Source organism: Crinia signifera, chromosome 6 (genome assembly GCF_055691185.1).
Source record: "Crinia signifera chromosome 6, ASM5569118v1, whole genome shotgun sequence".
Classification (NCBI taxonomy): domain Eukaryota; kingdom Metazoa; phylum Chordata; class Amphibia; order Anura; family Myobatrachidae; genus Crinia; species Crinia signifera.
Genome location: NC_139222.1, coordinates 230798903 through 230816588, shown reverse-complemented (window position 1 = coordinate 230816588; position 17686 = coordinate 230798903). Strand labels below are relative to the sequence as shown.

Here is a 17686-nt window from a genome sequence, read left to right as displayed (position 1 = left end):
ATAATATAGAGAATTAAATGTCGCCACTCACCAGCTTTGCATAACCTCGATGATCCAGAATAAGGTTCTCTGGTTTGAGGTCCCTATAAATAATCCCTTTGGAATGCAGATAAGCAAAGGCCTCTACTACGCAAGCCGTATAAAACCTCGTTGTAGCATCTTCAAACGAGCCTCTGCAAAATATGCCAGAACGTTATAAACATATTATCATATCAACTTTATTTATATTTAATCATTGAGAACCACGGTCACAATGTCAAGAAGACTTTTACATTCAACGCGCTTGCTGTTGAATGACCTTAGCGCAGCTGAGATGCCTAAGGTGCAAACACAATTCAGTACAATGATAAAATACATATACAATGAGCAACATAATTATGCAATGGAAAAAGATACAGTGATTGTGTCTATTATAAACTGCCAGCATGCCATGGATACGTTATAATTATGTCCCTGTAGTAAACAGCCATTGGCGATGTATAAACACCCTTTGGTCAAAATAACAATGAAAATGGCTTGGTTCAAGTTGATACACATATAAAAAAAGACATTCTAAGCATATGATGGGGAATGATAGGTATTTTGTGCTATTTAGAAACTTAATTACCCTACATACCGGAATATACTGGGGAAGGTACAACAATATTTGATGCTTCTAATCTGTATCCACTACAAAATAATTGTATGGATATAAGAAGCCATAATCCGGTTCTCAATATGCTCTGTACAAGGGCCAGGAACCCTCAATATGATGTTTAGTATCCTCATCCAGTGTACATCCTGGTGGCCAAGGCACGATGATCCAGTTGTTGAGAGACTTACAAGTCCTTGCATGACGTACTCATTTTTAGCACCTCTAGTTACTACCCTCATTATAGATCATATGCCTGATGCAATGAAGTCCGAGTTTGGTGGCCGCACGGGATGCCAGCTGAACTGGCATTTTTTATTTATGGGCAATTATTTACAAGGCATAATCTTAAATGATTGCCTCTATGAAAAAATGTCCGAGTTTGGTCAGGATCCTGCAAGGCCACCGAACTGGGACTACATTACATCCGACCCCATATCTTTATTTTCAACCCATGAAGAATGATGTACTGTAAGATATAATATGCAGTAAATATATTAATATTTGGCCTCATTAAGATGCAATCCCATCTTAACCCAATACAGCTTGCAGTGAGGAATCAATCGCAGGCTGTTTTTGGGGAGTGTCTCGTTATGTGACTGCTATCTCATATGCATAAAATATGGTGACAGCATCACAGCACCGTTGGCAATGCTGCCCAGCCATGAAGACAGCCAGGAAGTTAATGTTCCTCAAATGTTGGGATGGCTTTGGTGGGCATCTATGTCCACTTGCGGGTGGCTGCTACACTTGAAATGCATCGCAGTTCTATCACTAAAACATATCATTGCTGTGTCAGCACTGTGACCCTCTGAATGAAGTCCACTACCACTTGTCACCAGTACATTAAAAGTCTTCCAATGGACGCAGTTGTGCAGGAGCAATCCAGCAACTCTCTGCCAAAAAGAAAGTAACTCAGCTGTGGTCTGGCTGATGGTGGCAAGAAATGCCACAATATGATATATACTGACCATTATACTCTTCTGTAGACAGGATGTCGGACCAATTATGGCACAGGCTGAAATTTGCAGTCATCTGATCTAATTAATTACCGTATGAAATTCCGCCCACTAGTACTTTTTACTGATGTAATTTCCCCCTTCCCTTGAGAGTTCTGTCCACCTTAATATCTACTAACATCTACTAAGTTACTTGCAGCCATAACTAAATACAACTCATAATTTTTATACACAGCCCTGACCATGTTGAGATGTTATTTGCTTAATTAATACATGAGACCAATTTATGTGGAAGCCATAGCATTTAGTATGCTTGCTGTGCCAAGGACTTTTGCTCAATACAGGAATTCATGAAACTTATAAAACTATTGTTTTAGAATTACTTATAAAAATATTGTTGGATATATCTGTGACCTGTATAATACACTTGGGGATAAATTCACTATGGCGCTCTGTACTGGTGGGTTTAGCCAGATTTAAAGGGAAATAAAATAACATTAAATAACATTAAAAACACAAGTGGTTTTGTATAAATATTATCGCCGCTTTAAAAGCGAGGACCGAAACCACCACATCTTTCAAAAGCACTGCATAGTAATTTTAACTTCTGCTTTTTGGATGGCAGCAGAACACCTCTATGGCTTACAGGGTTGTACTACCCCATATATATTTATATGAAATACTGTCCATACCTAGAGTGTAATTTTGTATTTTTGATCTAATTTTCGAACGCTCCAATGAATTCATCCTAATTAGAACTGCAGTACAGACAAGGTGGTGTATTTGTTCCAAAGAAATAAGCACTAGTTTTAACTCATAGATGAAGAGGCATGATAAGGCACATGAAAACAAAAGTATACAGACAGAAAATGGAAACACGCTTATTGATTTATTGTGTCTTAACCCATACGTACTACGGCAGCGCACTTTTTCAGTATTATACAGTAAAGTTTTGTTCGATGTTAAGTTACCGCTATGGGCACCTCGGTAGGGTGATACCAAGAACTACTTCGGAATGTACAGTATGCATATTAGCCTGAATACATGCTGGCGATAAGACACAATATGAACAGACATAGCAGAATAGAGATTCATACTTATACACAGTTTGAGTTACTCCTGGTGTTGCTTTGCTGTTCAAGGTTGTCATACATAATCGGTGGGAGAAAAAGCAAAATGTAGACAGAGAAAAGCACTGTCATTTTATATGGCAAGTGACGCAGAGTGATTGTAATAACAATGGGTCTTCAAGTTACTCCTTCCTTCAGTAATCCTGACACCAGACAGCTCTGATCACAATGGTGAATGGGTAATTTCTATTTAGCGGTCATACAGCCCATTATCACAGCAATAGGAAATCTCCTGCTGCTCGTGAAATTTACCAACAGTATTTACATAGTAAAGTTATCGCCGGTGGTAACTGATGATACACTGCCATAGCTATCGCCGGCCAGGGGGCTTGTTATATAGGGATTAGCCTACCTCCAACAAGCAGATCTGCTTTTGCCGGATTTATTATGGGGCTTATTGTATTATACTCCCCTGGAGAAGGTGGCTGCAAGTTTGATTCATTATAAAGCAGTAGGAAGATTATAGAAATTAAGTGACATACTTTATTTTAATTAGTGTGTATTTTAGAACTTGTTTTACTACTGGAGATGGATTTAGTTAGTTTTTGTAGAAAGGTAATTAAACAGGGTTCCCCCCATAACCCCCCTCTCTCCTGCCCAGTGTCCTTATGTTACATCCTATTGTAAAGAGCAACGGAATTTGCTGCGCTATATATGAAACTGTAAATATGTAAATAAATAAATAATTAATGGCATGAACTGCTCTCTCCCGGGTGAAAGAGGTATAACTGAGGCTACAGAGCACACAAGGCATTGTGTGCTCTGTAGCTTAAGTCACAGGCTAAGAGGTGACCATGGTCAAACGCTCCTCCTACCATGGGTCCATCCAAGGATCGCCCTAGGCTAAGAGGTGACCTGGGGTCAAATGCTCCTCCTGCCAGGATCCATCCAAGGATCTGGGACCGGGTTTCTAACACACAGCCATAAAAAAGTCAGGCTGCTCATTTCATTTTATAGATACTGTAACAGAGGTTTATCTTATGTATTAATATATAATACCCCCTGCCTTATACATATTGCTAAGTTATTAGTTACAAACTGGGGTGTGGGGGGGCTTATTTTGAAGGAAAATTTGATGTTTATTATCCCTGGATTTCTGTTTTTCTAAACATGAAAACAGAACAGACCCCTCTACTCCCTCCTATAATCTGCTGTTTTTGGGGATCAAATAGGGAGAGAAAAAGTATTTTATAACATTATTTTGTTATTTTTGATATACTGCTCCCCTTCTACAATGCATTGGAGAGGTTAACTCTAACTGTTGGGGACCCGTATGTTCTCCTTCACTTCACTTTTATCTATACTGCAGATCTCCTGGGTACCACACACTTATTGACGATCATTTCCATGATATTACTTTTGGTCCCTTGAAAGATGTAATATGGAAGTTTTTTGCACTTAATTTTTGTAACAATTATCCAAATGTACAACTAGAAATTGACAGAAACAGTCTATTTGTGAGCTTAAAAATTATACATTATGGCCCTTATTCTGGTTCACTCGCAAAGGCAAATTCCTTCTTAAATGGACAAAACCATGTGCACTGCAGGTGGGGCAGATGTAACATTTGCAGAGAGTTAGATTTGTGAGTTATTTTGTTTCTGTGCAGGGAAAATACTGACTGCTTTATTTTTACACTGCAATATAGATATCACTTTGTTACATCTGCCCCACCTGCAGTGCACATGGTTTTGTCCATTTGAGAAGGAATTTGCCTTTGCGAGTGAACCAGAATAAGGGCCTATATTTGCTACTTTTTGTAAGCCCAAAGATCAAGTGCAGGTGATGTAATGATGTGATTCAAGCCATTGCATTGGTGGGTGGGTCATGATGATGCGATCTGTGTCATAAGGCTCCGCCCACTGCCAAACAATGGCACAAATCACAATGGAGCTGGTAGTTGATGATACAAGTCACCTCACCATGGCCGCACCCATGTCACAAGAAGGACAATCGGTCTCTGACATAGCAGAAGAGTAGGCAAGCATGTATATGCAGCCTATCCAACAACTAGGAACTAGTATCTCTCCGGTGTTTCACTAAAAGGAATACGGTCATTGGGTCACCACCAAGTAGGTCGACATGCAGGTAGGTCGACATGCAGTAAGGTCGACATGACTTTAGGTCAACCGTTGTTAGGTCGACATGGGTAAGGTCGACAGGGTCATTAGGTCGATATGGGTAAAGGTCGATTTGTTTGCTGTTGTTTGAGCCGACAGCCGGTATTTCATGCCCTACCATCCACTAGTGCATGGCGGGAGAATAAAATAGGGTACTTGTTTCCTATCACGGCCACCCCGATTTGCATCGGGGTGGTCGTGTCTTAAAAATCGCGTCGATCGCATCGCATGCGACCAAATCGCATGCGACCGACCCGATTTTTTAATTGAATCAAATGTGAATAGGGTCCCTGGGACCCAATTTTTCATTGAATTCAATGTAAAATATTCCCTAGACCCCCAATTTTACACCCTCAACGCCACCCCACGATTGACGCGAACCCGAAGCGTGGCGAGCGCAGCGAGCCCGCGAGGGGCGGCGGTGCGCGTCCTCCGACCTTTTCATACCCCTACTATCCACGTAAGCGTGGAGTCGAGAATACAAAGTGTGGTGAGCGCAGCGAGGCACCGAGCCTGAAGCGTGGCGAGCGCAGCGAGCCCCGCCAGGGAACGCGTATAACTTCACAGGTATACGCGTCCGCTCGCCACGCTTCGGGCTCGGTGGCTCGCTGCGCTCGCCACACTTTATATTCTCAACTCCACGCCGACGTGGATAGTAGGGGTGTGAAAAGGTCGAAGGACGTGCACCGCCGCCCCTCGCGGCCTCGCTGCGCTCGCCACGCTTCGGGTTCGCGTCAATCGTGGGGTGACGACGGGGCCATATACAATGTGAAATGGGTCATATTGGCCCATTTCACATTGTTTCCTATGTGAGATGGACTTAATGAAGTCCATCTCATCTTGTGCCATTTTAATGGCACAAGACCGACGCGATACTCCCGATTTCAATGTTAAAAAATATTTTAACATTGAAGCCTATGGCAAAATCGCGGGCATCGCGTCGGTCGCGTCGGGGACAATGTTAATGGCCGCGACCGACGCGATGCCCGCGACCGACGCGATGCCCGCAATTTTGCCTTTGCCAGCAAAATGGACCTGATTTCAAAGGAAATCGGATCCATCGCGGGCATTGTGTACTTTAACTTTAAGGTACAGGATGCCCGCGATTGTGGCCGTGGTAGGAAACAAGTACCTAAAATAGTGTGCCAAGCGTAGCGAGGCACTGTGCCCGAAGCATGACGAGCGCATTGAGCCATGTAAGGGGACGATGGTACGTTTCGGTGTTCATGTCGACACAACATGTGTCGACAGGTTGTATTTCATGCCCTATTGTACACCAGGGCATGGTGAGAGAATCAATTACTGTGCCGAGCATGGCGAGGCACCGTGTCTGAAGCATGGCGAGCATAACGAGCCATGCCAGGGGACGCAGTGGCACGTTTTTCTGTGTCGACATTCGGGTGAAAAAAAAAAGAGAGACTTTTTCACTGTTGACCTTACCCATGCTGACCTAATTACCTTGTCAACCGTACACCTGTCAACCTAACCCATGTCGACATTTAGTCATGTCAACCTTTCTGCATGTCGACCTTAGGCCATGTCGACCTAGTGGTGTCTACCAACTTCTTGTAGACCAAATGATTCATACCCCACTGAAAGTACCTCAGAGACATCCCTGGCTTCTAACAAACTGATCATGTATATGAATTGATATGCATATGAATGTATATGTATTAGTCTGTATACATGCTGATAATAAGAATAATACAATAAAATCATACTTATACATAGTTTGAGTAACTCCTGGTGTTGGTTTGCTGTTCAAACGTAATTTGTAGGGAAAAAAGCAAAATGCACAGAAAAGTACTGTCATTTCATCATGTAAACGGTGCAGAATAAATGTAACACACACGTTAGTAATCCTGACACCAGACAGCTCCTGTCTGATCACGAAGGTGGATGTTAACATTTTGCAGCGATAGCAAATCTTCTGTCACCTCAATTTACCAACAAAGTTTGCACGGGGAAGCTGTTGCTGATGGCAGGCAATGTGTGGCGCTTCAAAGACTGTTGGACTACACATCCCAACATGCACTGCAATAGTGTTGATCTTAAGGCATACTAAAACTGAAGTAGTGCATGCTGGTAAGTATAGTTCCACAGCACCTGGAGTACTTGAAGTTCCCTACCCCTGCACTATACAGTGGTCGTCTACATAGTGGGTCTGATTCAGGCCACATGTTTTCGGAGATTAGTGATCAGGTTAACACCGCCTGATAATCGGCCATATCTTCTGCTGCACAAATCCCTGTGCGCGTACACATCCGTTCACATGCGGTCGCACAGAGGAGAGATCATTCGGTGGTTACTTACTATTACCATATTTCTCCTACTGTGCCCGGCGTTTGCATCCTCCGCGTGACCCAGGAGTTACTCAGTGGCTGCACGTATCCAGACAGAGGTACACATGCGTTCACTGGTGCCCGTATGGGCACGTCCACTATTTTTGTGGTCATGCCCATGAAACGCCGGGGTTCCACCCCGGAACGTCCCCTGCCAGTCAGTCACCCAGCGTTCAGCCAGCGAAGGGAAGCATCGCACAGTCTGTACACTGTCAGACCCCGCACATGCACACAGTGTACTATGCGCATGCGCAATTTATCGATGTTCATAGGGACTGCGAATTCGCAGCCCCCCAAACAGATCATGAATCGTGGCCAGTCTGCCAGTGACAAATGCAATTTCATTTTAATATTCAGATGTACTGTAAACTCTGAGGAAATAAGGGGAATTTGGTAACTGCGTCAGTGGCCTCTGACTTGGAATTTTGGGGGAAATTTAATAGTATGAGAGATTCAGAAAGTGAGAGATTTGGTGAGAAATCTCCAGTTTTTTTAAAGTGGCAATAATTTACACTGCAAAACCAGTTTGATGTTGCAGTGTAAATGATTGCCGCTTTAAAAAAACTGGAGATTTCTCACCAAATCTCTCACTTTCTGAATCTCTCATCCTATTAAATATCACCCTTTGTGTTCTACTGTATTTTGTCCTTTGAGAAGACTAATAGAGGGTACACACGGTGAGATATGCACTATTTTTCTATTCGATTTTGTTTATATAAGCAAAATCGAATAGAAAATTGAATGGACATCGAACAGTTTTTCTACATTTGATGCAGATTCGATCCCAATGCACACTCCCGAGTAGTGTAAAGGTGCATACACACTGTACAAGGTTTTTGACCAATTTCGTTCATTTTGGCCCTTCCAAACGATATTGGTCAAAAATCTTTCAGTTTGTATGCGACAAATGATGATGCGCGTACCCACTAGTTGTTCATCGAGATTGTTCGTCAACTGTGCATGCAGCTCAATTTGGATATCTTTAAAAAAAAAAGCCTAGAAACTGTAGCTAGATCGTTCGTCTTTCGTCAATATCTTTTGTCTAGGACACTGGGTTCAAGGGAAATTGGTCATCCAATGTTTTTCAGTGTACACACTGAAAGATATTTTGACCAATATGTTCAAAAGGGCCAAAATTGGTCAAAAAAATTGTACAGTGTGTATGCACCATAAATCGAATAGAAAAATAGTCTTGGCAGGCAGGACTATATAGTACAGATCTCTACTATATAGTCAAATTGAGTGCATTTTGCGTACCATTCGATTCAATCCCAATCGAATCGGGATCGGATCGCAAGCAAAATCGCAACGTGTGTACCCACTAATAGATATTGACAATAACATCAGTGGTCCCGGGATGTAGTCACTAGAACGGGTGTGGTATAGGGGTCCGACAGTCGGGATCCCGACAGTCATTATCCCGGCATCGGGATCCCGACTGGCCGGACCCAGACAGCATGGCGAGCGCAACAAAGCCCCTTGTGGGCTCCCTGTGCTTCTGCCCCCCCCCCCCCCCCCCCCGAGGGAAAATAGCCGACGGCCGTCGGGAACCCGGCTGTCTGTGTTTTGACAGTCGGGATCCCAATGTCGGGTAAATAAATGCCTGTCGGGACCCCGACTGGCACCCACTAGAACACTGAGTCTAATAGTAACTTGTTATTGGCATTCCTCCAAATATCTGCCAATAGTACACTACAGGACTCATATAATCCAGCCTTACATACACCATTGTGCAGAAGACATACAGTTTTCATAAGTAAATAAATGCATTCAGAGAGCCAAATGTTTGCTTTATTGCATTGGGATTCCATCTCATGAGCAGCGTAAAGGTCACAGGACCGGCACAGTTTGACAGCTACATACCTGTCCCTGAGAATAGTCCAAAGCTCTCCGCCCAGACAGGCTTCCATCAGCATATAGAGATACTTGCTGTCCTTAAATGTTCTGTATAACCTGCCATTGGGAACAGTGCATTAGCTCTGCTGACATTTCCAAATATAATAATAATATTTTTTATATTAGATAACATTTATTGCATTTACCAGACCTAAGTTGAGATTTAGAAAATGACACCATATAAAGAGGACAAGTGGAAGTGTTGCCGATTCTAGCTAACATTTCTCTCGTATATTCTAGAAAACGACAGAATCTGTTATGTGCAACTGTTATTGTTATGTTCTCTTTAGAATCTCTCTCCTGAACTTAGGGGGTTAGATTTGGGTGGGTTGTGTTCAAACTGAAATTTAAATTGCACTGTAAAAATAAAGCAGCCGGTATTTACCCTGCACAGAAACAAAATAACTCACACAAATCTAATTCCCCCATTTCCGACGGATTTGGCCGAGAAATTGGGCTAAATCGGATGTTTAGGACATGCCATCGGGTCCGATAAGTGGTCCCTTGTGCCTCAGACTTGGACCCCCCTTCCAGCGTCTGGGTACAGGTGTCGCATGGGATACATCACATGTGAAAGGACCACATGCGATGTTCCGGGGCAACTCACAGGGGATCGGATGGCCATACACTGCTGCGATACATTGCAGTAGTGTATGGCCAGCTCAACTCTCTCTGGCATGTTACATTTGCCCTACCTGCAGTGCACATGGTTTTGTGCATTAGAAAAATATTTATTTTTGCGATCCTTACAGAATAACGCCCCATGTTCTATCAAGTTTCACTTAAGGTTGCATAAAGTCTTAAATTATTTGGATTTGAAATTGGAAACCTTTGTCTCACTGCTATCCCATATGCAAAGCTAGTCAATGCCTTGTGAGCTGTGGTGCTCTGAACAGTGGCGGATCCATGCATCTAGTGTAGGTAATGGGGGGGTATTCAATGTGGGGTCACGGCTGTCGAGCTGGCTTGACAGCTGTGACCCTGTCCCATTCTCGGTCAGCTCGACCAAGAAATCACAGGTGGGATTCAATGTCCCGCCAGACGCGGGGCGAGATAGGGGTGTGACCACGAGAAATGGGCGGGAATCGTCGAGCTGTGGCCGGGAGCTCGGCAGAAGGAGCCCCACTGCTTGTGAAGTTGGGCTCGTTCTGCAAGATCCCCTGCTCAATGCTGTCGAGGAAGACAACATTGAATAGGGACTGTCGGTCATCTCCCCTGCTGGGAGATGGTCGCGGGTGATGGAATATCCCCCTAAGCCTCTACTGACCTCCAATATGTGAGAAACATCATAAATTACTGTAACAGCCGCATGTCAAACATGTTGGCTTTTGACAATGTCACTGATATCTGGTCCTAGTTCAAAGTTGTCCATTTCGATGATTCCGCCAATAAATCACGTGAAAAGTGTCAAATCATATGTCATACATCGTACCCAGGGTCGTGAATGGGATTGCAAGTGATACATTGTATGCAAATGGCCTGCATACGATGTATCACATGCAATGGAGCTGCTGGTGATCTGTCAGGTCAGTTTAGGAGTATTGCATGCGAGGCTAGTATGCAATACCTAGCATTAGTCTATGGGCACCTTAAGGCTCAAGACACATAGGTGCAAATGAAGACTGGTAGATTCATTGGATTCCCTTCTGCTCCTCAAAACCCACTGTTTGAGACAGGAGCCTGAGGTTGCCTCATTGTAAATGTATCTCTTGGCTGTGAGCTTGCTTTGGGCATCATCTTCACTTCTAAAAACAAGCACTTTGGTAACTAACTGTACCCCTAACAGTCCAGCTTTTATGGAGATACAGGTTTTGAAGATTAAATCAAAAGAACGTAGGCACCAATTTAGTCACCTGTGCTTAAATATAGATAATACATTAAACAGTGGGCATTGGTGTGCTCTGAGAGGTGAGGTTGGGAAACACTGCCCTAGGTCTTACCATGACAAGCCTTACCTTACAATGAAGTCTGAGTGCGCCCCCTGCATTATCTGCTTTTCAGACCGAATATGTTCCTGCTGCCTGGTGTCTACTATGTGTCGCTTTTTGAGAATCTTCATTGCAAATGTTTTTGATTCCTCACTTTTCAACTGCACCTAAGAGGCAGGAAACAGAAGGGATGACAATATATCATTATTAACATGCGCATCTGGGCATCCAGTAATAGAGCGTACACCGAACAAGCTAAAGATTGGAAGGTGACCGCAGGCATGTATCAGACTACAGCTAGCAACAATAGGAATGTGAATGTGTGTGTGATGTGCATATATATATATATATTGGAAATAGGTAATTGAAAGACTGCGCTTAGCTGTTAGTCCCTCTGGGTGCCAGTATGGAAAGTCCCTTATATATATCACGAAGGGATGGGGTACACCAAAGTCCAGTTTCCTAAGGACCTGCAAGCTCTTCTCTCTCAGGAGGCACAATGCTCTGGAATCCACAGAGCCAAAGATATCTAGAAATGGGCAGAAAGAAGGCGCTTCATGGTGTAATATTTCAAAGTATGAAATTTATTAAAAATGTATTCCCGGATGTAGGCAAGATAAAACTCGTACCACATATAAAAACACTGTGGACTGGGTACCACAAGGCATGGGTTTTAAAACCAATGGCATAAGCGGAGTCGCCCTCTGACGAAGTCCGCAAGTGACGAAACGCGTCAGGGCGTGGCCTACGACGCTCCAGCTGCCCTGGTTACTGGTGTCCCCGACGTGCTGTGAATCTCTACGCTTCCCTGCAACCCAGCTCTGCGGCGTTTGAGTCCAAGCGAGGTCCTGGTCCTGGTACAGTGTGAGCAGCTTATGCCATTGGTTTTAAAACCCATGCCTTGTGGTACCCAGTCCACAGTGTTTTTATATGTGGTACGAGTTTTATCTTGCCTACATCCGGGAATACATTTTTAATAAATTTCATACTTTGAAATATTACACCATGAAGCGCCTTCTTTCTGCCCATTTCTATATATATATATATATATATATATATATATATATATATATATATATATATACAGTATATATATATAGGTTAAATGCTGCTAGTTCATGCAATTAAAATAAAGATTAATAATACCAATGCGCTGTAGAAAATACACTATAGCCCTGTGCAGTATATGGTAACATATGTATAATGTGTAATTCAAGTGCACAGTCTGGAACCTGATCTTTAGAAGAGGAGGTGGTACCCCAGGCAGTGAGGCCCAATGGGAGTTTCCCTGTATCCCTGTGGGCCAGTCCAACCCTGCCTATCTAGAACTAAAGGCTGGCCACAGGATGGAACAATCAATGGCGTGGTCTTTAACAGACTTGTACTATTCAGCCACTAAATCCATTTTCTGCTTCACTATCGCCAGAGATGACCGATATGGTTCCTGATATATGTTTTTTTCCCCATGAGCTTAACCCCTCCTGCGTCTGAGATTTCACATTTATGGTAATATGTGGTTCATGTGGGACACTGATGCATTAAATACATAGAGACTACTATCACACAACTGTGTCTACGTAAACAGTCAATACTGTAGGTCGAAATGCACAAGATCGCCATAGAAAAAGGTGAACACATGCAAAATTTCAACATGGAAATGTCTGACACATTTAAAGGTCTCAATGGGGTTTTTCAGGGTTTTTTTGTCTGTCAATTTGTAGATATCATCATGTGGATCCCAAATTAGCGCACCTAGTCCCATGCATGCATTGCTTCCTCCACCATGCTTCAGGCCAGTCGCCTTGTTGCACTCACCACACCGTTCCCAGTCCACGTGGATATAAAGTATAAAAAAGTCCCAATAAAAGAAATTTTCAAAAAGAAATAAAAGAAAAAAATCCTTTGCAATGTTAACCTTTTGTTTGTTTGGACATTTTGTCTGTGTTGACCTTGGGCATGTCGACTGTCAAACTATTGACTGTCTACCTACTGACTGGATATCCCGCACTATACGTGAATCCCTTTAAACAATAGGGCAATATATTGTTTGGAACGTTGCCTATTTGCAAACTGATTATTATTTAATAATACAAGTGGATAATGTTTCTTGTATTCAGCCACATCAGCTTATAGCATTCTGCGAGCTGTAAAGGTCCGTACCACGCAACGGAATTCCCACACAAGAAATATACTGGTGACCGTGACTGGTATTTTGAAGCAATTATCGAAGGAAACGGTTAATTTCAACGTTCGAACTACATTAGGTTAAAGCAATTTATGATCTGGCTGTCATCTATATGTATGTATGTATGTGTATATATGTGTGTGTGTCTAGTGTCTGTGAGTCTCCGAAACACTGCCATCTGCTGGCAGAGAGTGAAACTACATCTCTTTCTTACATATGCACAGAAGATAACAGACTAGCTTTTGAAGCTTTTGCTTCGAGCGGGCTTACTAGTACTTAATATACTGCTGTTGAAATATGTATAAGAATCTTAAAGCTACATGATACATGAACAGTATGCAGCACTAAAGATCAGACATTCTCTACACGAGCACCTACAGTAACATATTAAGGATTATTACCCTTAAGTCGGTGTACATATTTTATCCATGGTAAGGATCTATAAGTAAAGATCGTTACATAAAACTAAGAAACCCAGCTATATACTATACATGCCTTGGCTATTATAAGAGGCAAAGGGGTAAATGAATGAAGCTTTGAGAAGTGGAATCTATCCCCATAAAGAACGTTATATACAAGGATATAATGTACCAGCCAATCAGCTCCAAAATGTAAATTGACAGTTAAGAGCTGATTGGCTGGAGCATTATCACCTTGCACATATGAGTTAGAGCACAGTAGCTCTCTTTAAATGGCCAGATGTACTAAGCTTCAAAAAGTGATAAAACGGAGAGTGATAAACTACCAGCCAATCAGCTCTTCACTGCCATGTTACAGGTTGGGTTTGAAAAATGACAGGTAGGAGCTGATTATCACTCTCCACTTCATCACTTTTTTATCACTTTTTTAAGCTTAGTGCATCTGGCTCTTAATTGCACTAACTTTGTATCTATTACACATTTTAATATTACAACACATAAGTAACATTTAGGTGTGTTTTAACAAAAATATAATGTTGTTCCTCTGTAAAAGTTTTATTCTATTATCCAGATCATGGAGTAATTTTTCTCTTGTTCTACCTAAGCATGCAGTGTAGAACTGGGGCAACTGCTCCCCATAAAAATATGATGTAATCCCTTATAAGTGTAATCACTTATGTAAAGAATATATAGATGCTTGTATTACAGAACACAATATGTTAGTATATCATCCCAGGTTATAATACACAATAGAATCAATCCGATTGGAGATTGGTAGTGTATGTTACTCAGTGTAACTGCAGTCCAAATTCCATCAGTCCAGTGGCATCAGGACCAATGTATAACGGAGGACACGTACTGTAACATCCATACAATGGGGCGTTTCTGTCACATTTTTGGCTGTATGTATAATCCGGATATGAATCCTGAAAGCTAAAAGCAAGAGCTGGCTTGTCTCTGAAATTGTACTGCTACAGTATAAATCATTATAATCCACTATTACATAGTAATATCTGTTCCGTGCCTCCCAACTGTTAGCCACCTGGCCAGACTAATCGGTGTCATTTGTCACATGACTATGGGGTGCTTTAATCTCACTCACCCTAAATGTCCTACCAAGGACAGCTAGGAACAGCATGTTACAGTAGCTGCCCTTCTGAAGCCAGACAGAACATGCCTGGGAAGTGTAATGAAAGCTTATGGAACACCTTCTGGGAATGAAATAACACTTTACTTGTGAATGGATTCAGATATAACCATGTATACAGAGAAACATAAAGGGGCAGTACAAGTCTTAGAGATGACAGTGAGTTGTCAGCATTTGAACCATTTCTCTGCAATTTGCACCTAGTGGGTCATTCATTCATTCATTCATTCAGGCAGATCACTGAGAATTTAATAGGATCGAATAGTAAAATGTCCAACACTAAACATGTAAATGTATTTAGGTCATTGTAGATGCACTTGCATACCTCCCAACTTTGAGGAGGGTGTGGACTAGCAAGGAAGGGGCGTGGCCTATACACGGGATACTTCCGCAAGGCCACGCCCCGTTTTTGCTGCTGTTGGGGGCATGAATAGATGCTGTGTGCATACGCACAGAGTCTATTCAAGGGTGACAGGGGGCGCACTGCCGGTCCCAGGTGGGATGCGGGAATTTCACCAAAAAAACGGGATGTTCCCGTGGAAAGTGGGACAGTTGGAGGGTATGCACTTGTCATGTTAATAATAAAACCTGGGTTGTAATGCAAACTATGAAGAGTCTCATTCAGCCTCAGATACATTTTGAGAAACAACAAAGGCGTACCAACCAGATGTGCGCAATTAAAACAAAGTGCAGCTAGTGTGAATACACCTCGGGTATAACATCCACGAAAATACCACCGGGAGGATAACAATAGACAACAAAAAGGGTGTTGCACACACAGCGCTCAATGTATAGCCTTAAAACACAGTAATAGTAGACAGAGATATCACCATTTTTTTCCAAACAGATTTTTCATTGGAGATTTCTCAGTCGAGTGATAATATCTGAAAAGATAACCACCAATTCTCACATAACATGTGAGTAGGTGGAATAGAGGAAAATCATAGTGCAGATTATCTTTTGGTTAAAAGGAATTTTTAATACAAGTCCGCACTTACAACAAGTAGACTTTTTTCACAGCATATGTGATATATCCCTCAGGCAAAGCTGCTAGCAATCAGATGGATCAGGCACAAAACAACATCGATAATTCCATATACCAGTCCGGAACCAGATGATGGATGACCTCTGCTGTAACGCCTCATGGATCGCCAGACAGCCTCTTCTTCCTGGGGGGTCTTCACATAGACACTCAACGCGTTTCGATAGTCTTCTTCAAGAAGACTATCGAAACGCGTTGAGTGTTTATGTGAAGACAGGGGGTGGTATGGGGTGGTAGGCAGGGGGTGGTATGCAGACACTCAACGCGTTTCGATAGTCTTCTTCAAGAAGACTATCGAAACGCGTTGAGTGTTTATGTGAAGACCCCCCAGGAAGAAGAGGCTGTCTGGCGATCCACGAGGCGTTACAGCAGAGGTCATCCATCATCTGGTTCCGGACTGGTATATGGACTTATCGATGTTGTTTTGTGCCTGATCCATCTGATTGCTAGCAGCTTTGCCTGAGGGATATATCACATATGCTGTAAATAAAAGTCTACTTGTTGTAAGTGCGGACTTGTATTAAAAATTCCTTTTAACCAAAAGATAATCTGCACTATGATTTTCCTCTATTCTACCTACTCACATGTTATGTGAGAATTGGTGGTTATCTTTTCAGATATTATCACTCGACTGAGAAATCTCCAATCAGATAAATTTTGCAAATTGGAAAGTGGGGCATGCCCCCAGCGTGCTGATAATAGTGGTGCTGCACTCTATTCCCTCTTCCTGCGAGGTCACAACCACATTTTGTGGTGCTTAATGTGACAATTATAATATTGCTAAATTTTGGGAGATATGATTAAAATTTGGTGTCACGTGGAGGGACAGGCTCATTATCGAATGATTTTTACATAGGGCACAGGTCATCACAGGCGCCGCGTAGCCTGAGACTTACTCGGCGCTACACTGTATAACCGGCACATCCAGGCTGAAGCTGGGATCACAAACCCTCCCTTAACCTGGCTTGGCACGCCTCCGTTTTTTCCGACAATCCGGGAGTTTTTTCCGGCATGCTCAGCATTTTGGTTGGCACTCCTTGCTAAACGCTAGCAAACAGGACGGCCTCATGTATGCATACTGTGAACTGTATGCATGTGTAGTGTATTGATAACTGTGTGAATTTGCAGTGTGCGATCAAGTCTGAATCAGGCCCTTAGTCAGGATGCAGTCACAGAGGGGCATTGCGACTGATTGTATTATTCCTCAAACTGCAATCACATCACATGTTTTATGCGATCGCAAATGCAGGCAGGAGGTGGTATGCAGGCAGGAGGTGGTAGTAGTAGTAGTAGTACGTTTATTTATAAGGCGCCACAAAGTGTCCGCAGCGCCGTACATAGCAAACAAAAACAAAAAACAAATTACAAGGTAACGTACAGGGTGTGTAGAAAGATACAGTATAAATAGGGGTATAGCTGGTAGAACTAAAATCAGCATCAGTTCAGAAGTAGGTGTCAAAATAGTCAAGGAGACCGAAGATGAAGTAGAGGAAGGGAAGAACAGGACAGGAGCACAGGTGAGGTAATGAGGTAGGGTGAGTACGTGAGGAAGGAGGGCCCTGCTCATAAGAGTTAACATACTAAAAATAGGTGGGTGGACGAACGAAATACAATAGGATAAGTAGGAACGGAGGGGAACGGAGGCAGGATAGGAGGATCAAAAGAGGTTAGGAGGAGGGATAGGCTAGTCGAAAAAAGTGGGTTTTGAGGGAGCGCTTGAAGGAGGTAAGGGAATCAGATAGCCTGATGGGTGGCGGGAGGTTGTTCCAGTGCAGGGGGGCAGCGCGAGAGAAATCTTGGACACGGGAGTGGGAGGAGGTGATTAGGTGAGAGGTCAGTCGGCGGTCAGCGATGGAGCGAAGAGGACGGGAGGGAGTGTGGATAGAG

The 17686-nt window shown here is 42.8% G+C and overlaps 1 protein-coding gene across 7 annotated transcripts in view; it reads right to left on the bottom strand.

Annotated features, from left to right (window-relative positions):
- Positions 1-17686, bottom strand: part of PRKG1 (protein kinase cGMP-dependent 1) — a 983026-nt gene that overhangs the window by 18266 nt on the left and 947074 nt on the right. For 3 of the 7 annotated variants that reach the window (XM_083149086.1, XM_083149084.1, XM_083149091.1), the window contains 5 exons: positions 11034-11173; positions 9046-9135; positions 6562-6597; positions 2688-2723; positions 32-173 (listed from right to left, as the gene is read on the bottom strand). In XM_083149086.1, the coding sequence (XP_083005212.1) occupies positions 32-173; positions 2688-2723; positions 6562-6597; positions 9046-9135; positions 11034-11173 (444 nt within the window). The remainder of the gene's footprint in view (positions 1-31; positions 174-2687; positions 2724-6561; positions 6598-9045; positions 9136-11033; positions 11174-17686) is intronic. The other 4 variants (XM_083149090.1, XM_083149089.1, XM_083149085.1 and 1 more) reach the window with 3 other exon arrangements.